The 27,408-nt window shown below is 36.1% G+C and overlaps 1 protein-coding gene across 1 annotated transcript in view; it reads right to left on the bottom strand.

Annotated features, from left to right (window-relative positions):
- The window catches only part of LOC145671217 (uncharacterized), a 682,733-nt gene that overhangs the window by 123,997 nt on the left and 531,328 nt on the right, over positions 1–27,408 (bottom strand). The window contains exon 10 of the mRNA XM_081740095.1: positions 10,605–10,797. Coding sequence (XP_081596221.1) covers positions 10,605–10,797 — 193 coding nt within the window. The remainder of the gene's footprint in view (positions 1–10,604; positions 10,798–27,408) is intronic.

Below are 27,408 nucleotides of genomic sequence, written 5' to 3'. Positions count from 1 at the left end.
GGGATACATAATGTCCCACTCTTCCCACGTCGAAAAACGAAACGGCGGAAATTTATATATATATATATATATATATATATATATATATATATATATATATATATATATATATATATATATATATATATATATATATATGTTTGAAAACAACTTAAAGTAGCCATATATTAATGTTTCTCACTCCGAAAAAAATGGTAGTAAAAGGGTTAAACGAACGGAATGGAGTTCGCATTTTTCATGTGCTCTGAATTATTAACCCTACCTTATACATTTTTCCTCCTCACTATAAAACTTATTGTACATCATTTGTAAGAACATTAATTTAACTTTATGGAAAATGTATTTAGGCCCTAAATGTCCTGTTACTCATTTAAATTGTAATTCTATATTCAATTCTAAATATTCAGTTCTAAAAATATTTGTCTTTTGAACTCTAATTTTGTTAGGATTTAAATTGTTATATTTTTCAAACTTTAAAATCTCGCTCAACGGCTCGTTTCATATTGCAGACTTACGATTACTTAAACAACAATTTTTAAACGAGTTACAGTGTTTTGAGAATGTGCACAAATGGGAATAAAGAGAATTTTCAATTCTTTTTCCTAACTCTTTCTGTCTAACATGGGGGCAGAAAGCGCGCCCGGTCTCTTGTTTCAAAGAGAAAGATGAATCTGGAATAGAGAATTTTTTTTACATTACCATAAAAAGAAAAATCTAGTTCTTTTAATCAGTGTTGTGTGATGTTTTTACAGTCTGAAAGTGAGGGGGCAAAACGAGTATCTTGCCCCCTCTGAAAATTTCAGGAGGGGCAACTGCCCCCTTGCCCCCCCCCGGTTCCGGCTCCCCTGAAGGTGATCATACTTGAGTGCGGTGTTATTGACTTCTTAAATGCAACAAAATGAAACATAGAAAGAGTGCTACGAATAATGTAATAACAAAATACTTCAACGTTAATTCTGAGTCAGACAATAAAGTTCGCAAACTAAATAGAGGCAATTCGCATGCTACTAATAATGGGTCGCTATTCACGAACAAAAGCAGTGACAAATGCAGTGGTGGTGAAACGGATGAAGCTGAAAAGAAGTGTTTTAGTGCACATGTGATGGAAGCTTCTAAAATACATTTGTCAGAGAGTTCGTGTGATGGAAGTGATAAAACAATGTCAAGTAAAATGAACCAAAATGTAACATTGTTAGAAGAATGTCAGCCGCCCATGGAATGGAAAAGATTTCAGAATCCGTAGACACAAGATAGATAATGGCTTGTTTTCGAAATGAAAGCAGGTCAGAAGGTGATGGTGTGTAATGTTTGTAAACTGCTTGCTTCTTTCGCGTATAAAAACAATAAGATTAAAACTGCCAATATTGACTTGCCGTGATCATCGAAAGGTGTTTCTCGGAAAAAGAAAAAGAAAAATTTGGATACCGTATACAGACATGAATTAAGTTCAGTTCATCGGTTGTGCTTAGATGCAGAAGTTGTTTGTCAGAAAAAGGCGCTGGAAAAAGCGCAGAAACAGAAAGGGAAACATATCTGAGAAAGCAAGAACAGCCATTGGCTGTAACGGTAAAGATGTTTCGTACTGTATATACTAGTGCAAAGCTTCGTTGGAGTTTCAGGGATCACCCAGAACTGATTAAATTACAACATGCAAATGGGTTAGACGTGGGAACTCACCTCCATACAGACAAAAGTGCTGCTTTAATAACACGTTTCATTGCAGACCAGCTACACAAGTTATTGGTAACATTTTTTTAAGTCTACTGATTGCTTCTCTATATCCGTTGGTGAGTCTACGATCGATTCTCTGAAAAGCATTTGATTCTGTATATTACGTACGTGGATGAGAGGAATATTACTCGAAACTGTTTTCATAAACTAGAACGCATCGAGAAAGCAGACGCAAGAGCAACAGAAATGAAGATCATTGAAGCTTTCGCAAATGATGGCATTGATTCTGATATTATTAAAGAGAAGCTTGTGGTTCTTGGATCCGATGGCGCATCGGTTTTCATAGGTAAGCACGATGGAGTTCCTGCTCGCATTAGAGGAAATTTTGCTCCCTATTTAGTATTCATTGCATAACTCATAGGCTTGATTTAGTAACAGAAAACGTTTTTAGAGTCGTGAACGCAGTACACCACTTCGAAAATTTGTGCAAAAGAAGTGTTTCGAAAGTAAAGAAACTGTTTCGAATCCGTTGGATTTCCACTGAAAAAGATGTGCTCTTAGCCGTATATAGAGACAATCCATCCATAATTGATTATTTGTCTTCTGCCGAAAAGAGTCAAGTGAACAAACGGTGGCAAAATTTATAGGTTTGTATCGTGAGTTAACTTCAAGACAAACCATATGCATGTTAGGGTTGCTTTTAGATATTGCACATGTATTAACTACGGCCAGTACAACAATGCAAAAAAATCTGTGTTACATCGAGAAATAGAAACTCAGCTACATACTGCGTGCACAACTTTTACTGAAATGAAAGAAAATGATGACGTTTATCTCACGAATTGCAAAGAGAATTATCTGTGTTATTGTGTTGACATTGACTCGACATCATTTCAATTCGAGCGAGTAAGATGTCAAAGTATTTGATAAAACTTTAAGTTCAAAAAACTTAGCCCACTGTACGGCAATTCTGATCTTTATAAGACTGCTGAATTATTGGGTATAGATCCATCTATAGTTGTAATAGAATGGAGATATTTGAAATCTGGTCTCAAATCTATTGATGATTTTCCCGTATTTAAACTGCTGTTGCGGAAAATAAAATCTGTTTAACTGTCGACTGCAGAATGTGAGCGTGGTTTCAATGTTGCACATGACTTGAAAAGCTATGAAAGAAATCGATTAAAAGTAGATACATTAGAAGTCTTAATGACAGTTAAATTGTGTGGTCCACCCTTGAATTTGTGGAATACATTAAGTGTAGCACAGTCTTGGATTAAAGAGGGGCATTCTATGGCAGACAGTATATATACCACTATACAGAACAATGAAGATGAGTATGAACATAATTTGTTTCTATAAAGAATACTAGCAGGTTACCGGTAGTCTCGTGTGTGTCAGATTTAACGGATGGTTGTAATTCTTATTTCATCATACAGTTTCTCATTTCGGTATTGTTCTAACTGGTAACCCACAAAGCTCTAACCTAACCAGTATTCTTTAAACTTGTGGTTATATTAATAACGGACATGAGCCAATAGACACGATTTATATTGAACAAAATAAAATTAAGTACTTAAATGGCCAATCATTTTTAAGTTTAACACTTCATAATAACCTAGCCTGGTAAGTCACCAGTTAGAACCATACCCTTATTTATATTTTTGATGGCTTATTAATGCAAGCTTGTAGAACACATTGAATGTCAATAAAATAAATCACAACGTTTTAGTTCAGAGTACACTTTTCTTGCATTGTTCAAGTTTTATTCAATACGGAACAGCATAACTGGAAATGAGTGTGTTTTGCAACAAGCTGGTAAGCTTAGGTTAGCTTCTTTTCTTTCTGATATGTTACGATTTTGTGTACAGGTATTACGTTTAAAAGAACTTCCCCCTCACTTTGAATGAAATGATATCGCACTCTCTATACAGATGCGCCACCACTTTCGATCTAAATCCCTCCTTGATACCATTAGTAAGATGGCGTATAGCTCATCATATAGTAAAGGATGGCAGAGCTTCTTTTTGAAGGTAATAAGTTATTTGCTCTACTCAGTTGTTTATTTATGACAATGTAGATAATTCACAATGCTAACCCAAGAATATTTCATGGGATGGCATGATTGCTGCATTGACACCAGGAGAAAAGCGAACATCTTGTGAATAGGAAAAAAGGTCGAAAATTCACACAACAGAGACATCAAATGTTAATATAGTGGAGCAGAATTTGCCAAAGGTACACTCCGCATCAAAAAATTGCGACAGCTAACGCCGTGCAGCTAGGCTACCCAATACACATTTTTATCTCATAATCGTGTCTGGTAAAGAGATCCCCTCTCTCTCCTCCTTTCTTCTCTCCCACACTAAAATTAGCTAACAACATGAACACAATTCTAATTTCAAACTACACATGTATTAGTATCGACGAAATGAAATAACTAAACCGAGACGAAACAAGATTCATAAATTGATTTAGGGAAAACTGAAACACACACAATGAAAAATTGAAACCAATGGATGTAATTATACAGAGGTTCAGAAATGAGGCAGAGAGAGAGAGAGAGAAGGCGAGAGAAGAAGAAAAAGAAAAGGTAAAAAAGACAAAAATGTAGAATTTTAAACTTAGTAAGAAAACAACATTATAAAGTTCCGTTACCAGAAATCCAACAGTAATATAGAAATAACGTTTGTTTTTATATTTTTTTCAGGACTATTCAAATATATAGAGGAAGCTTGAAACATTCATTAAGTCACTTTCAAAAAAGGATAACATACTCAATTTCCAGTAGAATTGCAGATCTCACAGACACATCTAAGATAATGTCAACAGTTTAACACACATGCTTTGTTTCCGCGTGGTTCAGTTGTAAATTTGGTAGCGTTTATTGGACGTACTGATGCAAACCGCTTTCTAATAAACCCAGTAAGTAGCGTAGATCATATCTTCCACTCCAGACTACTAATGCAAAGTAAACCAAAAAAAAGACAAAGAAAAGGAAGAAAGAAAGAAAGAAAATTGAATGAGTGCTATTTTACTGGTAAATGTTTATCAGATATATCCTATATTAAAAGACCAAACCGTATCATAATGAAAAGTTACAAATGTTCAAATGGAAAATTGGATGTTCCTTATAGATGTAGCAAACCTTGCATCTTTCAAATTTCAAGGTGAAAAATCACATTGAATTATGGGATGGAAACAAATTTGTGTCGAACTAGTATAAATGAAATTTTGTTTTCAAATAACCAAAGATGTTATTTTCTAGTCTTTTCCGAAGATTTATCTGTTCCGAACATCCAGCATCACTTTCATCTCTTGCGGATATAACGTTGTAATTTGCACAGATAGAATGAACACGCTAGAGCTCAAATGGATCATAGTGTCAGTCAGATGATATTGGTTAACTTATGGACCACCACTTGGTCGAGGATTCAAAGCCGAATGACCCAGTAATTTGACTGAGACTCCGTAACCCAGATGATAAAAAAGGTATTTTGCTTATTTTTTATTTTTAAACAGATTTCTTTCAGAGATGACCAGGTCTGGAGATGTTTACCACAGAGCACAAAAAATTGACGCTAAAGTTGGCAGTTAATTACATTTTCTAGACCAGGTTTATCGGTGTCTCGCTCCGTTTTAACTTTCGAATATGCACATGCACATTAAGTGCGTGTGTACGTGAGCGAGAGGGGAGAGAAGTGAAAAATGCAAAGACAGGATAAGGAAACGTCAAGAAAGACAGAGAGAGAGACGAATATAAATATGAAACGTACTTATCATTACAGTGTATGATGAAGTATACACACACTGTTTATTCGAATTCCCGCCAGTGATGCTTTGTATGTTCTCCAACAGAAGATAAGTCTCTGTTTGCAGCCATTATTGATCGTTCCAAAGATCTAGGCTAAAGTAAGTAACATTTCGGTTTTAGTTTCAGGTGGCATGATAGTGTAGCGGTAACGTAATGGAGTTACGCTTAATAAATCTGTCAGACATAGGTTCAAATCCTATTTACACCAAACTTGCATTTTTTTACAAAGTGATAGTGAAAAATTCGCTTCTAATATTAGACGTGCAATGCTTAAGAATGTAGAAGCAAACACCTTTATCACGATAGAGACGATTTACGAATATTGGTTGGGAAAGGGCAAGGGATTTACCAGGATATTCGAAATACTTCATTGATCTGCAGTAAACAATTTTCGTGTTATCGTTCTCAGAAAGAAATATTACCGAATTTGTTGGACAAAGTTTGGGTAAAGCAATCGGTGGTGTGGGAGTAAAGTAGCAGACTTCCAAGCGAAAATCTACGTTCGATTCCCCCTCAGGTAGTTTAACTTTTTCGCATAAAATAATGGTTGCAAACAGAGATTTATCTTCTGTTGGAGAACATACAAAGCATCTCTGGCGAGAATTCGAATAAACAGTGTGTGTGTTCTTCATCATACACTGTAATGATAAGTACGTTTCATATTTATATTCGTCTCTCTCTCTCTCTCTCTCTGTCTTTCTTGACGTTTCCTTTCCTGCCTTTGTATCTTTCACTTCTCTCCCCTCTCTTTCTCACGTACACACGCACTTCATGTGCGTGTGCATATTCTAAAGTTAAAACGGAGCGAGACACCGATAAACTTGGTCTAGAAAATGTAATTAACTGCCAACTTCAGCGTCAATTTTTTGTGCTCTGGGGTAAACATCTCTAGTCCTGGTCATCTCTGAAAGAAATGTTTAAAAACAAAAAATAAGCAAAATATCTTTTTTATCATCTGGGTTACGGAGTCTGTCAAATTACTGGCTCACTGCGGCTTTGAATCCTCGACCAAGTGATGGTCCATACGCTAACCAATATCATCCGACTGATACTGTGATCCGTTTGAGCTCTAGCGTGTTCATTCTATCTGTGCAAATTACAACGTTATATCCACAAGAGATGAAAGTGGTGCTGGATGTTCGGAACAGATAAATCTTTGGAAAAGACTAGAAAATAACAACCTGTTTGGTTACTTGAACACAAAATTTCATTTATAATAGTTCGACACAAATTTGTTTCCATCACATAATTCAATGTGATTTATTCACCTTGAAATTTGAAACATGCAAGGTTTGCTACATCTATAAGGAACATCCAATTTTCCATTTGAACATTTGTAATTTTTCATAATAATACGGTTTGGACTTTTAATATAGGATATTTCTGATAAACATTTACCAGTAAAATAGTACTCATTCAATTTTCCTCCTTTCTTTCTTCCTTTTCTTTGTCTTTTTTTGGTTTACTTTGCATTAGTAGTCTGGAATGGAAGATATGTTCTACGCTACTTACTGGGTTTATTAGAATGTGGTTTGCATCAGTACGTCCAATTAACAGTACCGAATTTACAACTGAACCACGCGGAAACAAAGCATGTATGTTAAACTGTTGACATTATCTTAGATGTGTCTGGGAGATCTACAGTTCTACTGGAAATTGAGTATGTTATCCTTTTTGAAAGTGACTTAATGAATGTTTCAAGCATCCTCTATATATTCAAATAGTTCTGAAAAAATATATAAAAACAAACGTTATTTCTATATTACTGTTGGATTTCTGGTAACGGAACTTTATAATGTTGTTTTCTTACTAAGTTTAAAATTCTACATTTTTGTCTTTTTTACCTTTTCTTTTTCTTCTTCTCTCGCCTTCTCTCTCTCTCTCTCTGCCTCATTTCTGAACCTCTGTATAATTACATCCATTGGTTTCAATTTTTCGTTGTATGTATTTCAGTTTCTCTCTAAATCAACTTATGAATCTTGTTTCGTCTCGGTTTTGTTATTTCATTTTATCGATAGTAATGCATGTATAATTTAAATTAGAATTGCGCTCATGTTGTTAGCTAATTTTAGTGTGGGAGAGAAGAAAGGAGGAGAGAGGTGGCTCTTTACCAGACACGATTATGGGATAAGGTGTATATTGGGTGGCCTAACTGCACGGCATTAGGTGTTGCAATTTTTTTGATGCGGAGTGAACATTACGAGAAATAAAGTTGAAAGGTTTTGAATGTTGTCAAGATATAGCTGATAGCTGATATTGATATTTTGTGGGAGTTCTCGTTCCGCTTCAACAATCTGTACCAAATTGGCAGGGAATAAGTCACAGAAGAAATTATCATCCTGACCACTCCACAATTTTATTTTCTCCCATTAGACAAAACGTGCATTCTAACAAAATTAGAATTTATCAACAAATTAGCCCGCAAAGATAATGTCCCTCCTTTAATAACTTTTAGTCAACCTCTCTTGGAAACTAGCGAAATAATCAAAGCTGTACCACGGACTTCTACTTAAAAATATCTTGCTTATGCTTCGCAGTTTCCACACCTTCATGAATTTGCTTGGAGCTATAGGTGCATTAACGGATAGGACAATGCTGAAAAACATTTAAAAGTGGTGTATAGTAAAAATGCGATCTCGTCATTGAACACACACACTTATGAGGTATCTTAAAACCTCAGGCAGTTTTAACTTATGAAAACAAGTTGACACAAGATCAGAAACGTTGTGGACTATGTCAACCTCATAATGCCTGATTACAACATTGCATGCATTATTGTAACTCTCTTACGATACTAGTGAGCAACATAAAGAGTCCAGTGCCTTAAGAATCGAAAGAGATAGTGTAGACCTTTCAGAAATATACGAAATTATGTCGTGATCTTCACCTTTCTTTAGTGACACTTTATTGAGAAATATTATCAATGGTATTGTGGTAAAGGAAGAATTCAATATGTATGAGTATAAGTCAATAAAGAGGAGGTCGTGCACAGTATGAATGGACAAAATGTATTTTCCTTTGCTTTTAAGAGGACCAACAAAGTAAAAACCGTGAAGTTCATCTGCAGTCACAGTTGCTCAGGGCAAAAGCACTGATCTTGGCTTACTATTCCAGCCATTTCTTGTGGTCTCTAAGACAGAACAATTAGTTCTAGAGGAAGTGATGAAATATGAACGTAGTGTATACTTAATATCACTTTCTGAGGACATCTACATTCTGAGAAAGACCGATAAACCACAATTAGCCCATTCTATTGATGAGCATTGTAACAATCGAGTATCAGTTGATACTGTCAGGCAAAGGCTCTTATTTCTGGTAATAACGATACAAGTTTTTGGTAGCGTGCGTTAGCTACGAAGAAAGTCGTCACAGAAAAGTCATTTGTTCACCCAGAACGTCTTTCTCTGAGTCTTCCACCAAATTCCATTTCTAAAAGTGTAGTATGAAGTCACGAGATGGATGAGTACCCCTAGAGATATAAATGCTGTGAACTGAGGTTGGAAACTCGATGGCAATGAGCTTGTTCCAATAATGTATGATATGAATGCTGCACCAGACTCTGTATTGAAAATTATACATTGCAATTGTAAATCTAATCACAGTTGTAACAGATGCAGTTGCAGAATGTATACATTTCCATGCAGTTCATATGCCAAGATACGTACAGTAACAATTTGGTGTCTGATGAACAGAGATGAGGACTAATATACAAGGAAGCTGTTTGATGCATATTTTCATAACCAAATATAAAACGCGTTTTGATACATCTTTTATAGAAAATTGTAACGTGTAGTAAAGGAATCTAGTAATGTAATAGGTCAATTAATGTAATGTAGTAGGTCAATTCAGCAAAAAAGAAACCTAACCTAAAGGTAATTCCAATAGTATATATGTGATCGATTTTTGTATCTACAGTAATGTATACAGTAGGCTATAGTCAAATTGTATTAAGATGATAAAACATACAATTTAACATTGTGTATCTACGATACCTACATCGATTTTTGCTTGTATTGATTTTTGATCCTACCGATACAATTTATTGGTAGAAATGAATTCCTTGAATACTAAAACATTAAGTTTCTTGGAAAAATAAGTGCTCTGCTATTAAAAATAAGAAAGTAGGAATTTCTCTGATTTTTGAGGCTAGCGACATCATCTTGAAAAAGCCACTTCCGGTTTCCAGATTATGGTAGAAATTTTTCAGTCAATCAGTGCATTTGTTAGATATAAAAATCGTAATTTTAGTGGAAAAGTAATTGTTTTAAAATTAAAAATAACAAACTTCATTAATTTCACTGATTTTTAAGGTTTGTGGCGACTATCTTGAAAAGAGCACTTCCGTTTGCAGATTTTGGTAAACTTTTTTCTGTTTATTAGTACATCTGGTGGAAACAAACATCGTTTACAGACCTTCTGTTGGAATATGTTTTAGGTCTGACGTTACATTCGCCCGACTATTAATGCTTATGATAGGTTATTAGTTAAATACTATTTGAATAAGATTTGCCAAGGTTTGTTTTTAAACATTTAAAAGCAAAGAAAAACTAAAGGTAAAAGCTTTGTATCATATTATTTTTGTGACCACTGTGGTATAAATAAATAAATAGGTATAAATATATAAAACAATATCAATTATAGTTTTTTCCACAAATGAACGAAAAATATAATTATAGTGCCAACAATAGTATCAATTAATATATTTTAAATTAATTTATTAGTAAATTTCTTTCCATTCTTTATTCTACAAAATACTTTCGAGTGATATTGGAACCAGAAATCATCACCAAACAGAATTGCTCACATCTTTCATATACCACTTCAATCTAGTTTTTTTTTTTTAAATTCTTAAAATACATATTCTTTAAATTTGAAATTAGCCATATTGTGTTTACTTAATTTTGAAAGTTTGATGAAGTTGATGTAATTTTGTTTGTTAGGAAGAAGCCACAGCAATACCCCCATGTAGGTTCGGTTGCATGACTGGTGGTAAAATTGTAGGAAACTAAAGAGCAACCTGTGGACCATGCGATGAGGATGAGGTTCCTTCGCTGTGTAGAGACGCTGGAAAATGTGAGGACGTGGGTGGGTCGGGGTGTGGACAGAGGTTGAATCTTACCGCCTGATACCTGATGTGCCACTTGCGGCTTCCGCGCTAAGAGGTCCTGCCGGTACTTTGGATGTTGATATCAGCCTCAGAAAGGATGGAGATCTGTTTCTTTTGCTTCTCGGTGAAGTATTTCTATCTCTCCCTATTATTTCTTCTGGAACAGTTAAAGTTGACATATCACCACGACCATTTTGATTAGCTCCTATTGTGCGAAGAGTATGTTATTAGATTCGTAGTTAAAATAACATAGAAATATAAAACAAATTGCAATTTACATCAACTGATATACAGAAATTATTTAACTCAATTTTCTCACTTATATTTTACTAGACTCAGGAGCAAGTCGGAAGGCGGATGTTGTTTGAATGCGCTGTAGCAACCTGCTACCTTTCACTTTTTCGCTGGAACCTATCAAAATTATTCTTTAAGGTGATCGTAGCGTGCAGTGTTTGAATGTTATAAATGTTTTAACTACTCTTGCAACTAGACGCAGAATATTAGGATTTTTTTTCGTTAATAATATAAGGTGATAGTAACAAGTGTCAAGTGCTACACAAACAGGCTGGCAAGACTGACTTCAGAGTGTGTGATTATTTTTAAATCAAGGCCCAGGAAAAAACTGCCGATTTCAAGCATGGTAATCGCTGCATTATCACAACTCAGGAGACAACTAAGTTGACTGTGACATAAGCTTATGAACGATACAGAAAATTGCTAGCGAGGATAAAATTTGGTGTCGGGTTCCCGTCAATTCTTCTGTTTCCACCTCTGCTCACGGGAATCTTTTTAAGATACGATAGCAATACAACAGATTATAAACACACAGAACAAAAATTTGGAAGAGGTATTTTCATCTTTATTTAATTTACAAATCACCATAATAATTAAAATATCGTGAAAACCAGTGATGTTTTCAGACGATTTGACCCAGGTGAAGTTTCATTACCCAGAAGAGTTAAAGTGGTATTGCGAAAATACTGGTAACCCTCGTTGAGCATCGTCAGAGATTTGTCCGGGGAGAGATTTCATATTTTCAGAGGGATTCCCCCAGGCTACCTCCGAAGATATTCATAGATTAAAACTACACCAAAGATTTTCTTTTCTTGACTAGTGAACTAGTCGACACTCCCATAATCATCATAAATGATCACTGCATATGACATTTCAAAACATACGTGTAATGAAGCAAAAAACATTTTTCATACATTTAAAAAAAATTCCATGCCGGAAATGAGTATAATGAATGAGCCAACACGCAATAATGTGCTTCAATTCTCCATTAAAGACAACGTTCTTGTCATTTTGATTTTTTAAAATTTTTACCATATTTTATTGAACACTTGAAACCTAATAGATAAGAATTACAAGAATTACATAACTTCATATAGTTTCAACATAGACGTGATACAATTTCAGGAATGTACACCATAATAATTTCAAGAAAATACAAGGTTAAGACGTAGAATGTAGAGAAATATTACGGGAGATTTGTTCTTTGTTGCTTTCATATTTCTATTTGTAAATCCACGAGCGTCATATTTTCCATTCTGCAGCCACACTGATGTGGCAACGCTAGATCAAGCTATCTCTCTGGCAATCTTCGCAATGTTAGCAGACAATTCGACATCCGATGTGCTCCCAACTCTAGAGGGTCAAACCGAATCAGTGCCTCCTAGGGATCGAACCGAAAAATATACTAAGCATAATTTACTAATCTCATTACTTTGGTGCTGGGTTCCTAGTTCGATCCCAGCTTGCACTATATGAGCCTTTTTGGTGGATAGAGACCTGTGCGTTTGTTTTCTCGGGGTTTTCCCGTTTCCTCCTACTTTCTTCATTCCACCATTTCATTCATTTCTGATCATCACCATCTCTCTTAGCCTCGGTGCATAATCGTGGCACGTAAAACTAGATAGTACATCATTTCAAGACATATTAGTGGTGTTCTTCTTCTAAAACTAAAGAGAAATGTAGTATTGAACATCAATAATTCCGTACACCATAGGTTCCCAATACATGGATATGTCCTTGACTACAAGGATCAAGCATCCGTTAGAAATTTTTAATGTGTGCTCAAAAAATTAATGTCGAAATTGCATTTACATGACTTGACAAAAACTTCTGTATGTGACCGCCAGTTTGATTTCATGGGCGGGTGTTTATACGTTGCATAATTATTGATCAATATAACTTTTAACCTCGTCAGGTATATGGCACACGAAGATTGAGCAATATAGCATTATACAACAATAAATGATCCATATTCACAAGTGAGAATTATTTTGTACGGTTATTTCAAATAATCTGGAGTTTGGTGCTGTGTTTTTGTATTTCTAATATAGATCAAAGTATTTGTGTCAGTTGAGTTTACACAAAAGACGTGAACAGTTGAGTCGTTTTCAGTTTTTACTCAAATTATACTAAAATATTAATATGTTTGATTATCATCGTCATTATTTTAATTTTTCTCTCTCTCTTTTTGGCCAATATTGCTAACATATTATCATCTACCATTATTGGCAGGTCACTTGTTGCAACTCAGAAGCTTCGATATACGGTGGTCCTCAGCTAGTCTCTTCGTTTTGACGTAGCAATTTTCTATTTTAATACCTTCCTTCAACTACAGTCTCCTTTGCCCCCTCCTTCTGTTTCCCTCCACCATATTCTCTAGCATGTCCCTCATAATAAAGTTCCTCTTCTGCCAATGTCCCAACCAGTTCCTTTTCCTTCTCTCAATTACATCTAAAATTATTTTCTCCCCTATTGCTACTATTTCTAACACCGTTCAACCCAGCTAATTCTCTCCTTTTATCGAAAGCCTCCAATATTTTTTCATCACTTTTGCGTAATGCCCATGTTTCTGTTCCATAGAGTACATATTGGAATCAATAAAATAAAATCTCAATATTTAATTGGAAGTTTGTTCAATTCAAAGATTAGCTAATCTTGGTTGAAAATAAAAAAATCTCAGACGCCTTTAGAGTAAAAATAATTTAGCAATTTATGGTATTTCTGTAATCTGTGCCGTCTTGATTTTCTTTCATGCGTTTCCACAATTTGGGAACCAGTGGACTATTGGATCTGTTAAAAATATAAAAAGATTACGAAACGTTGTAATTTATCTTATAAGTAGTGTAGCGTGGGAACCCATTAAAAATGGTTATCACCTATGTTGTATACTATCATCATACTTACACGAAGGTAAACTATATTTAATTTAGAAACATACATTGTATTTTCGTTACCATTGACGCATTGTAGAATTTATCCAGAGTAAAATTTACGTACGAAAGGCATAAGATTTTTTAAAAGCAAGACTTGCAAGACTCTTGCAGCAAGACCAAGACCAAGACCAAGACTGGGTGTGCAAGACCAACACCAAGATCAAGATTGGGTGTGCAAGACGAAGACCAAGATCACCCGGATCTTGGTCTTGGTCTTGCATTTGCTCACCACTACTAGTGATTGACAGAGAAAGAAGATAGTAAATAATCTATTGAATCTCTAATAAAGAAACCGGATAAATATTATGTGTGTGAAAGAGACATAGAAATTATATGACAAATAACAAACTCTCGTTTGCTATATAGTACTTAAAAATACAAATTTCAAACTGAACCGAAGATATCGAACTTCGGGTGGTTCTGTGGTTCATTCATTTAAAATTTGCCACCCCCTGTACCTCGTAATAGAGAGGTTTGTTTGGAAAATCATGAAACACATCCACTTTAGTTTTGAGGGGACGGATAAGTCTGGCAAAGCAGAGGCGGATTTTGAGGCGGGCGAACCGGGTCATTGCCCGGGGCCCCGTGCAGAGAATGGCCCCACACATTAATTAAAGCATATGCAACATCGCATATTTCAATTTTAAAAAAAAATATGAGAGAAAATAACAAATGAAGAAAACTGTTTACGAATTTTATACACGTCTTTTAGCCAACAAGTAGGGTATAAAATATAGCAAACCTAATGAGTGTATTCGAAATAATATGTACTAATAATAATAGATGGCACTAAAATTTAAGTTATTTTTCACAGCTGAAACTAAAGCTGTACAGAAATAATCTGACAAGCTTACAAAGAGTTTATAGATCAATATTCTAAGCGAGCAGTTTGTTTTTGTGTATTAGATAGTATGCATTTGTAGAATAATTTATTGAGATTTATAACAACAGACGGATCCACTTGTATAGCTTTAGTACTTTAGTAAACGTCTACCATGCGAAACGTACGTGGGAGGAGAAAATTAGCAAATGTTGTGCATAACTATTTTTTCTCTGATCTAAAGATAAGCAATAAGTGATGTGAAGTCGGATTACAACAATAAGAACTATTGGTTAAATTGTTGGTTAAAAAAAGTACGAAGTGTTTCAGTTTGGAATTTTTAAATTGGAGTGTCGCGTGGTCTGAAAGTTCGTTGATATTTTGGTTTATTGTGTGTGACTAGTTTAGAAACATGACTTCGCGTGATCGGGCTGTCGGTAGAAAATATGAATCAAGAAGTACCAAAAGAAAAACAATCTGAAAGAAGAAAGAACAACTTCGTGGATCATTGTCCAAATATTTAAAAACTGAAAATGTAGTTAAAGAAAAGTGTTAGTGTGTCAATCCGTTGGTAAAACTGAGTGTGAACATACAACGGCAGTTGAAGTAGAAGCGGGACCCAGCAGCAGAGTTGAGGTACTGTAGCCAGTAGGCCTACTACAATTTGTGGAATCATCGCGTCCGCCTCATCCGCAATTTCGCACCAATCAGCGCAGTCACCAATAAATGAAAGTGTCTAATGGAAATGTGGAGATTGACCCAGGATTATGGCTACAGCAAATGACAGACAAGGAGCGAACTTTGATAGTGTGTAAGGGCCCTATTCGAGTGAAAGTACATGTCTTTCCCGTAAATGAAAATGGACGGCATTTTTTTGGTGAATTTCGCTACATTAGAATTTTAAGTAATGGTGAGGAGCAAGAAAGGCGTTGGATAAATTATTCCAAAGCAAAAGATGCAGTTTACTGTTTTGCATGACATTGTTTCCCTGTATAAGTACAAGTTTCGGTTCCTATTGGGGAATAAGCGATTGGAAGCACCTTGATGATTGTAAAATCTCACTAAACGAGGAAGCCCCACAAAGAGTGTGTATTGAAATAGTTAGATTTAGAAAATGGACCGCAACTCGCAACAACTATGGACACCCTATGGGTAAGCGGTTAGCGTACGCGCCTTTGGCGCGGGAGATCCGGGTTCGATTCCCGGCGGGAGTTCATGTGGTTCGGATTCCATATTAATCAGAAGGTCCACGTCTCATATAGCCTCGCTGCTGAAAAGGGACGTTAAAATGAACTTAAATTAAGCAGAAAAGCAGCGCTGCAAAGAAATTTTGTCTAGGTTACTCACAATTGTGCAATATTTACCATCTCATAATTTATCATTCAGGAAACACAAAGAGTAACTGGATTCAGATTCCAGTGGTAATATTTTGGACTTGGTCATGCTAATAGCTTTATTTGATCCAACCCTGCGAGATCATTTTCGAAAAGCGATAAACAAGTAAGCTAAGGACCATTACCTTGGAAAGAATGTCCAAGATGCACTTATACAACCGCTTGCGACTAACATCAAAGCTGAGATCGTGAAAAAAAGTGAAATCGTGAAGAGTACGTACTTTTCAGTTATTGTTGACAGCGCTGGAGATGTCGCTCGTGTGGAACAGCTCTCACTGATACTGCGTTTTATTAACAAAACCACAGGCGAAATCGATCACTTTGTGGGCTTTATAGCTGTCAAGGAAACTACAGCTGAAAGCTTAGCATGTTACATTTTTACCGAAGTTGAACAACTGGACTATCATTGCAAGACTGTAAAGGCCAAAGCTATGATAATGGCGCATATATGCGTGGAGAGAAAAAGCGGCTTGCAAAGAAGAATTCACAATCTAAATCTCTCTTTTTTGTACCCTGTTGAAGCCACAACTAGAACTTGGTGTTGGGAGACGCGGCCAATTTACTGTGCACGCACTAAGCCCCTCTTTGAAATTCTACAGACTGTACACATTATTTTTCTGGCTCAAGTAAAAGATGAGCTATTCTTAAAGAACATGTCCAGATTTCTTTGAAGCATCTGTCGGAAACAAGGTAGCAAAGCAAAGTAGAATCCGTCAAAGCAGCCAGATACCAGCTTAACACTATGTGCATGGCACTGCAAAATTTGTCTGAAAGAAGTACAGACTGTCTATTGGTCAGTGAGTGCCACTCACTATAGGTAGAAATAACAATTTACGAATTTGTCACCTCACTTGTTATATGGTAGGGCTCCAACTTGCATTTTCTACAAAGTGATAGTGAAAAATCGATTTCCCATAATAGACGTGCAATGCTTAAGAATGTGGAAGCAAGCACCTTTATCATGATGGAGACGATTTATGAAAGTTGGTTAGGAAAGGGTAAGGGATTTAACAGGACCTTCGAAACACTTCATTGATCTGCAGTAAACAATTTTCGTGTTATCGTTCTCAGAAAGAAATATTACAGCATTTGTTGGAGAAAGTTTGATTGAAGCATTTAGTGGTGTAGTGGTAAAGTACCAGACATCCAAGCAGAAAATATGGGTTCTGTTCCCCGCCAAGTAGTATAACTTTTTCGCATAAAATAATGGCTGCTAACAAAGATTTATCTTCTGTTGGAGAACTTACAAAGCATCACTGGCGAGAATTCGAATAAACAGTGTGTGCATTCTTCATCGTACACTGTAATGATAAGTATGTTTCGTATTTATATTTGTCTCTCTCTCTCTTTCTTTCTTGACGTTTCCGTATTCTATCGTTGCATCTTCCACTTCTCTCCCATCTCTCTCAAGTACACATGCACTTCATGTGCGTGTGCGTGTTCCGAAGTTAAAACGGAGCAAGAGACCTATAGACATGGTCTGAAGAATGTAATTAACTGGCAACTTCAGCGTCGAATTTTTCGTGCTCTGGGGATAACATCTCCAGTCCTGGTCATCTCTGAAAGAAATACTGTTTCAAAAGAAAAAAATAAGCAATTTTTTTTATCATCTGTTTTACGGAGTGTCAGTCAAGTTACTGAGTCACTACGGCTTTGAATCCTCGACCAAGTGGTGGTCCATAAGCTAACCAATATCATCCGACTGACACTATGATCCGTTTGAGCTCTAGCGTGTTCATTCTATCTGTGCAAATTACAACGATATATTCGCAAGAGATGAAAGTGATACTGGATGTGCGGAACAGATAAATTTTCGGAAAAGACTAGAAAATAACATCTTTGGTTATTTGAAAACAAAATTTTATTTATACTACTTCGACACAAATTTGTTTCCATCCTATAATTCAATGTGATTTATTCATATTAAAATTTGAAATATGCAAGGTTTGCTACATCTATAAGGAACATCCAATTTTCCATTGGAACATTTGTAACTTTTCATTATGATACGGTTTGGACTTTTAATACAGAATATTTCTGATAAAAATTTAGCAGTAAAATAGCACTCATTGAATTTTACCTTTCTTTCTTCCTTTTTCTTTTCGTCTTTTTCTTTTTTTTTTTGTTCACTTTGCATTAGTAGTCTGGAGTGGAAGATATGACCTACGCTACCTACTGGGTTTATTACAATGTAGTTTGCATCAGTACGTCCAATGAACACTACCGAATTTACAACCGAACCACGCGGAAACAAAGGATGTGTGTTTAACTTTTGACATTATCTTAGATGTGTCTGTGAGATCTACAGTTCTACTGGAAATTGAGTATGCTATCCTTTTTGAAAGTGACTTAATGAATGTTTCAAACATCCTCTATATATTCGAATAGTCCTGAAAAAATATATAAAAACAAACGTTATTTTTATATTACTGTTGGATATCTAGTAACGGAAGTTTATAATGTTAGGTTCTTTTCCTACTAAGTGTAAAATTCCACAATTTTATCTGTTCTCCCTTTTCTTTTTCTTCTTCTCTCGCCTTCTCTCTGCCTCATTTCTGAACCTCTGTGCAATAGACATCCATTGGTTTCAATTTTTCGTTGTGTGCGTTTCAGTTTCTCCCTAAATCAACTTATGAATCTTGTTTCGTCTCGGTTTTGTTATTTCATTTTATCGATACTAATACATGTGTAGTTTGAAATTAGAATTGCGTTTATGTTGTTAGCTAATTTTAGTGTGGGAGAGAAGAAAGGAGGAGAGAGAGGGGGACCCTTTACCAGATACGATTATGGGATAAGAAGGTGTATATTGGGTAACCTAGCTGCACGGCGTTATCTGTCGCAATTTTTTTGATGCGGAGTGTACAATGTAAAATCATTGAGAACATAACAATGCAACAATGCAAAGCTTACAGTATTTTTATTTCTGTAAACTTTTCGATGTAATCTTTTGATGTGTAGAAAAGAAAAAAGAGAAAAGAAGAAATCTTTCTGCCAACAATGAATAGTACACAAGAACTCCACACTATATAGTTATGTGTACCTGATGATCTTGAACACTTTCTGTACTTTTGGATGGCATCTTTTACTATCCTTTTCTGTATATATGCACCTCGAAGGCGTACACAAGTGATAGAAAGAACTGTCTCGAAATGAAATGAAATGAAATCTTATGCCCACGATTATGCCGGATAGGCTAAAAGAGACAGCGATGATAAGAAATCAAGGAAATGGTGGAATGAAGAGTAAAGCGTATTTCTTTACAGTGCATTAAGTAGAAAGTTCATTAAATATGAAAGAAACTTATTGAATAAAATATTAATAAATAGATCAAGATATTTAGGATATTTAATGTATAGTAAATATTATATATTATACACGATTAATGTAAAACATTGGTTGAAATTAACAATAAAGCATAATAAAGCATAATTTTGAAAAAAAAATAAAGCTTAATTAAACAAAAAATAAAGCATAAAGTGGGTTGCTCTAATGATTATTTACTAAAAACCAGACTACTGCAGGAAACATATGTTAGTCGAACTCTTTAGTATGACACTAATCACGCGATCACGCGTCAGAACGACTCTGCATAAAGCCCTGGTTGTTTTTCATTACACACTAGGAAGCACCTGAAATTCTCGCCCCGGGCGCTTATAACCCACGCGATGGCCCTGCTCTCAGTGCTTAAATATGTAAGTGAAAACAAATTGGAGGAAGTCTACCCTAATGTAGACATTGCTTTACGAATATTATGCGCAATACCGATTACCGTTGCATCCACAGAGAGGAGCTTTTCAAAACTGAAACTCATGAAAACATACCTCAGCAGCAGGGGCGCCCGAAGAAAATATTGTAGGGAGGTTACCATCTCTATGGTCGCTGTATTACGTCTGATATTTCTCTGGTATTTAATACGTATGATTTGCTATATTACATATACATTTTTGTGAGGCAGAGGGAGAGCCGAGCCTTACCCTGCTCTCCCCTTCGGGCGCCCATACTTAGGAGCGCCATGCCCCATCAGAAACTGACCGCTACCACCATCTCTCAATCGAAAACGACGTGGCTTCTTCTTTAGATATAGTGCTTTGTAGAAGACTTCAGTCAATAGAAAAGTCGCAAAGCTGTTTTTTAAAGTAGCTAAGTATTGTAGTTTCATGTGTTTTATTATAGAGCAGTATGTACTTCAATTCATCTTACAAGAACAGTTTGTTTTAGACAAAAGCTTACAAAGTATGATGTCTCCAATCCAAATAGTAGGGCCCCACGGTGCCGACGCGCCCAGGGCCCCGCAAGAACAAAGGCCGCCTCTGTTGGCAAGTTTAGGCGCATTACCCCACTCTCTGTGGTGTAGTTGCTAAACGTTCATTTTTCGCAGAGTTAGTCGAATACTGGTTATGAAAATATGATTGTTTTGAAATTTCTCCCAATACGTTAGGAGAAATCACGTTCAGAAATGTTACCCATTAGACACAGGAAATCTCACGCGAAGTTATGTTTAGCGTTAGTAAAGGTTATGAATACCCTCAATTACCATTTGTACTTAGAAATAGGAATAAATGTTATCAAGAGCCAATGTGAGAAACATTAGACGTCTCGCTTCATTTCGGCTGGTCTAGTGGCGAAACCTTTATTGTTAAATGGCAACATCTGTAAAACAACATGTCATGTAAAAAAAAAAAAAAAAAAAAAAAAAAAAAAAAAAAAAAAAAACTGATTCTTGTTACAAAAAGGTTATTATTTGAAACGTGTACACAACACTGCGGAAGAAATAACGTTCGAAACGTTTCCTAATGACAGTAACACTGAATTGTAAAATGACATTTGCTTCCTATTAAGCGTTCAGTTATCTCTATTACACAGTAGAGTTGAAGAAACAGGCAAGGTGTATTGTGATGAACATAACGCGTGGCGCCTTAATCAGTATGGTCTAGGGGAAAGCATTCATTTGCTCTTAATTAAAACATGGAGCACGTAATGCACCATATACTCTTTTGACCCTATGAACATACATACATTTTGTGTGGAAATGCAATGAATACGGCACGTGAGACAGATTTGAATATCTACTGTGAAAGTGCACGTTGCACAAAACGAAACTGTCCACATTTCGGGAACGGGAAAAGAGAGCAGGAGTATGTGTCCCTACGAACTAGTAACCTTTGTCTTTGACATGTTGACTTGAAATGCATTGTTGTCGAGAGTTCTTCAAAAAACAAAGGTATCATTTTTGTCAAATCTTGCTGTTAACTGGATGAGAGATGACTCATATTGAGTCACCATAGCTCAGTGGTAGAGTATTAATTTAATACATTTGAAAAAATATTTTACGAACCTAACTATATTACATGAAATGTTACACCACACACGTCTCCACGTGTACACCTTCAAAACTCAACTGTCAGATAACACATTCTTGTTCATAGGTGTCAGAACTGCCGGCACTTTCACTAATAAGCTTTGATGTATATGCAATTGCTTACATGTAATATTAGTTGTCATCAGTTGTGTTTACGTAACACATCTAGGATGTTCTTTGTTAATTCTTTAGTACCTTTAAAATTGAAATACTTGGTATTTGAACGCTTTTTTTTTATAAGAGGTATATTATAGTGCAGCGTATCAACCTACGTACGGAGCATGTTCAAGTACTAACTCCCTTTCTTTAAAAAAAGAAAGGAAAAAAAAATGAAATGAAATCTTTAAGTTTAACGTCCCACGGTTATGCCGGTTAGGCTAAAGGAGATGGTGATAATGAGAGAAATGAGTGAAATGGTGGAATGAAGTGGGAGGAAACGGGAGAACCCCGAGAAAACCCCCGAGCACGGTGTTTGTCCACCACGAAGTCCACACGGCGCGATCTGGGATCGAACCAGGGACCCCAAGCACCGGAGGTGAACGCTCGACCACTGAGCGAAGGAAAAAAGAAGTCTTTTTTTTTTGTACCCATGGGACGTTGAGACAATGACACTCACAATTTTTATATCTCTGTTAATCATCAAGTTTCAATTAAGAGGTGCGTATGTTTAGCGGTCCTAACTCTTTAACTCGATCATTTGCTGTACAAATTCAGAAAATATTTTGGATACTTGCTCTTTCATGTATTTCATTGTAATAAGTCAAGACAATTCTTACTTGATTTGTTTATCATATTAGTAAAGAATTCGATTGGTATATTATTTATCTACGTTGTATTTCCTTTTCTAATCTTGGAATAGCTTTCCTAAATCATGGCGAGGAATACTAAACAATTTATCACCCTTCCGTACTTCACTTTCTACTTCAACATCTATGCACGCAATCTACTTTCATACAATTCCTTAAGATACTCTTCCCATTTTAACAGTACTTCACTCCTCTCGTTCCCTCATTTCTGCAACATCTATTCTGTAACCAATAAAGTTAGTGTACCTATAAAATTACATATTAGTGAAGATTGCTCGTTTACTGTCTGGTGGAAATACAGCATATGACGTCGCAGGTATTTCGGTATGTTTTATCTGTGAGGAAAGTAAATGTACACTAGGCTGTCCCTTATGCATACCCAAAAAAAAAAAAAAAAAAAAAAAAAACGAAATTTGAGATAATCACTGGGCCACCTCTTATATTTTTTCCTTTCCATATAAAATGAATTTGAGCAAAATTTCAGTTTGATACGATAATAATTAGAGGTCGCTCAAGCTCAACAAAGTTTATTAGCTTTTTTCTATTTAAGCCATTCATACAATTACAAGAGAGCCTTACCTGCGCAGGTCTACGTAACCGAATGGAAGAAAACATTTTGTTCGTAACACATTTGGTGTAAATACCACTTTTCACACATACACACATTATATACAATACATAATTACACACATACATCTCTAGTGATTTTCTTTACTAAGAGTTTCTTTCTTGCAGTTGGGGAAATTTCGTCTGTGCTCTTGGACAACTTGCAGCAAAAACTGTCTTTCAGATTCATCACGAACAATCGCTCTGTTAAATTCTTGTGTTAGAGCAACTGCTCTTTCAGCACTATCGTTCACAAGGTTCAAACGCCGAACAATTGCCAGTCCCATTTTAAAGTCTTCTCTTTCATCCCATGTACTTGGATCACTCTGCAGAAAGTGTGTAGGTATGCCAAGCCACTGAAAGAACAGAATCGATTTTCTGGTCACAAATGAATCAATTTCGGCATGCAAGTATTTGCTTGGGTTATCAATAATCTTGCGTTGAGACGGAGTATTTCCCCCTTCACGTTCTTTTAGAGCCTTTACCATTCTTCGTTTACACTCTAGCGACAACGTTTGGTCAAAATAAGCCAAAGCGACCAGCACCTCACTCAAATACCACAAATGTCTCATCAGCTTCTGAAGCGCAGCCTCTGCAACACGTGGGATCTTGCTCTTGAATTAAATAAGTCCTTGAAGTAGTTCCATATCACAAGCGGGAGCGAGTTCAGCATGCGTTGCTGTAAACCATGCTTTAACATAAAACACAGTCAAAAAAATGCAGACTTCTTGGATTCCCTTTTCTGCCTGTTTGGTTATTCGAAGCTGAGAATTAAGCATGTAATTTTGGAGCTGTATAGTGCCTTCGATAACCACCTGGCATGATGAATCGCACCTGGTCTTCTAAAGTGAACTCCTCTCTGTGGTTGCTGTCCAAGAAATATTACTGTTAATTCTAGAAGTTCCAGATAATCATCTCTGTAATGATCTGACTGCAATTGACGTTGTGCAAAATCCAGAACAGATTCTACGTTGTTTCCCAGTAAATCAGATATAACTTTGTTTAAGATACCGGGCTCATATTTGGTGAGATCGAGTTTGTCCCAAAATTGTTGTAATGTCTCGAACAATGCGACATTGGGCCCAGTCGTTACACTACCACAAACGCAAATTTTAAATACATTAGCAAGCATTAATTCCAAAATGTGATGATGACATGGAAAGTTAAGAAGTTTTTCTTTAAAAGACGCTGTAGGTGCGTGCAGGTACCCGATACATTCCCTGTATTACTCACAGTTGTGTCAAAACACTGTGCAGCTACTCTGTCGGCAATTTTCCAGTCCTTTAATAATTCAACAACTGCTGTATCTTGTGCAAAACCAGTGGTTCTTTCTAATTTTGCGGCTCCTAGCACTTTGTCTTCAATTTTACCAGACAAGTCCCTAACAACCACAGGTAAACGTTCTGTTTTCTTATTGTTGTACTCGTCATCCATTAGTTTGCTGTCCCACTGAACCTGAAGTGGCCCCTCGGGTTGAAATTTGGCTTTCAACATTTCCGCTGATGCTTTACGATGATTTTGCCGACTACGTAAAACTGTTGAGCGGTTTATAGCTAGTTTAGTTGTATCATGTCCTAAGCTCTGTGCAGTAGCAGTTATTAAATACGTTGCTTTCCTAACGCTCACTTTAGTTCTATCTAATATTGCACACAATTCAGAAGTAAACACACACTGTCTTGCTCATTTCTTTGGTGTTACCTTCTGTAGAGTTGGTTTAAAGTTGTGAGTAAAAGTGTCATTAGAAATTGCATTTGAGTCGTCACCTTCGAGTTGAAACAGAACAAATACTTGCATCCAAAGTCACCACTGTTTCCTTGCTTTGACGTTCCAGTTCTTTCTGTTTCATTTTGTTAAATCTTTTCTGTCTCTCTCTAGATCTTGACTCTCTCACGGCAAGTGTTTTATCCACACCACCCATTGTTCCTGGGCGGCCAGATTGTCGTTGCGCTATGAGGAAGTCGTTGTCTTCTTTATTCTTCATCACATCCAAAGCATTAGCACAAGCGATATCAAACATTTTTTCTAATTCACCCACAAACTGTTTTTCATTTTTCACTTGTGTATTAGTTTTCCTACTGGCATTTTTCTTTAATTTGCACCACTTCTCAAATAACTGTTCAACTTTGGTGACCGTGTGCTTCCTTGCACGAATTGGAATGCGTGCTCTTTCCCTAAATTCCTCAACTTCTTGCATTACACAGTGTGAACTTTCTCGTACAGTCTTTTTCAACAATAGGTGATGATGGGAAAACAATTTCAGGACCTGTTTATTGGAAGGGAGTTTGCTACCTAGTATCACATGGTCTGTGCTGCCCAGCAAGTAAATTTAACTATTATTTCTAGTTGAGTAGGAGGTTTTCTTTTTCTGTTCCATTTCTCACTCAAAATTAATGCACCGAGATCCTCTCAAACATCTTACTGATTGATGGTACACCAAACACCATGATCTACTAGCGTACGAGATACAGTAAAGAGAGGCAGTTTCCTTAACCAAGTTTAAACTCCCAGTTTGCACGTAAACGACAACGGTAGTTTGGTTATTTAATAAGAGAAAGACCTTAAAATTGATCTTTAAATATAAATTGGAACAAAATCCTGCACACAGATTAACAAGATGTTAAACAGCAAGGCAATTCTGTGCACATTGCACAAGAAATTATTATCAATGGCTCTTTTCTTTTGTTACAATAGTTCTGCTATCTGTTGGACATCTCTTGAAGTATATACGAATAGCAACTTTCTGTATACCTGATTTCAAAAGGCTTGAGCAACCAGTAAATATTTGAATACTAAAGAAATTTTTGATGTGTAACCTATTCTAACGAAAAAGAAAAGAAATAACGGGTGGTCCGCTAATTTTCCCAATTTTCGAAAATAAGGGACACCCTAATGTACACCTATTTTTCGAGTCTGGCATTCCTGCGCTCCATCCGTGGAGAGTATGAGAATTAAATCAATCAAATGTTTACTGAGGGGCAAGAAGAAAAGTCTAATCTGAATAAGACATTGCAGAGGGGCACAAGCTGTGATTACGAATAGTGCATAGTGTAAATAAAGCCGAAAGAGAAAGCGAGAAACAGCTGCTAAACGGAGAAAAAAGAGTAAAAATTGTCGAAGTGGGAACATAAAACACAAATACAACAAATACGCCGACAACTAAGCGTTTACCACGCCATGATCTTGGTGTAGTAGTTAAGTTGCTGGCTTCCAAATGCAAAGGACGCAAGTTCAAATCCCGAGCAAGGACACTTTTTAAAATATTTGTTAACAATACATACAGCTCATGAGAGATGGTAAAAGAGGTCGTATTTAGTCTTTCGTAGCAATTATTATTGGTAATATTTAGTACTGCTAATACTTTTTGTCTTTGCAAACCCTGCTCCCGCCAAGTGAACTTTGTGGTGGACAAACACCGTGTGCGTGGGTTTTCTCGGGGTTCTCCCGTTTCCTCCCACTTTCTTCATTCCACCATTTCATTCATTACTCATTATCACCGTCTCCTTTAGCCTAACCGGCATAACCGTGGGACGTAAAACTCAAAATTTCATTTCATTTCATTTTCACTTTTTGTCTTTGCGTATTGCTTTTATTCTTGTCTTCAGTTCGAAAGAGAAGAATATCCGAACGAATGCCACCAAAATTCCTCTTATTTTGAATGTAAACGCCATTTGCAATTAGTAAAGAATAAAAATTGAACGTTCCGACGTAGCTGCAAAAAGTTAAAAAAAAGTGAAGTGGAGGGAGGGGTTCGAACCCATACTCATGGTTATTAAAAATACAATCTCTACATGCCTTACACCTCTCGACCACGTTTCTACGTTAGCAAATAAGAGGCTTGTGTTTAGGTTAGGCTGGTCAATACGGTTTACAAATAGGCCCGGTTTAATTCTGACGCAGCACAGGTACGAGAAGGGAGAAGGGAGCAAAACACTTTCCTCTCTCCTTCTGTGTGTCTATTTATCTATGTATGTATGTATGTATGTATGTATGTATGTATCTATCTATATAACGCTATCTGAGAATGCCATAACCACCCTAATTTTCAGTGGATTGAGACGAAACTTGACACAAACATTAACTGTCGAAATATCTTGATGAGCTCGTTAACCAGAATAATCAGATGAAAATGTTCAAAATGGCGGCCCTTCAAACTCTTAAAAAGTTCCAAGGGAACCAAATTTCGCCCATAAATAAGTATTCAAAAAATTTGAGTAACTTTTCCTCTTTTACTGAAATATTTGTGTGCAGGGATTTATCCTCTTTTATTCAAATATTGGACCCGATTAATCGCCTAAAGAAGGTTCACGCCCTTTCGCTACGGTCAGGCTTTTTTTTTTTGCAGAAGAGGGGATATTTTCCTATCGGAACAAGATGATTGTTAGTGATGATATGAAATTACACATTGAAAGTGAAGGAACTTGTGAAACGTGTTATTTGAAACAATAATATAATAAATGTGCTTTCCCCTAACACAGAGAATTGTAAATCATGTATTTCGAGTTCGGGAGCGTGAATGGCGAGGAGTGTTATTTGATTTGCTTTTTAGTAATACATTGCATTGCAAATAAAGGTAGGCAACATTAGTGGTAAGTAAAATAATAATA

This window comes from Thermobia domestica, chromosome 15 (assembly GCF_964235325.1).
Source record: "Thermobia domestica chromosome 15, izTheDome1.hap1.1, whole genome shotgun sequence".
Taxonomy (NCBI): domain Eukaryota; kingdom Metazoa; phylum Arthropoda; class Insecta; order Zygentoma; family Lepismatidae; genus Thermobia; species Thermobia domestica.
The sequence above is the reverse complement of the archived record's forward strand: the minus strand, read 5'-3'. Positions and strand labels throughout refer to the sequence as shown.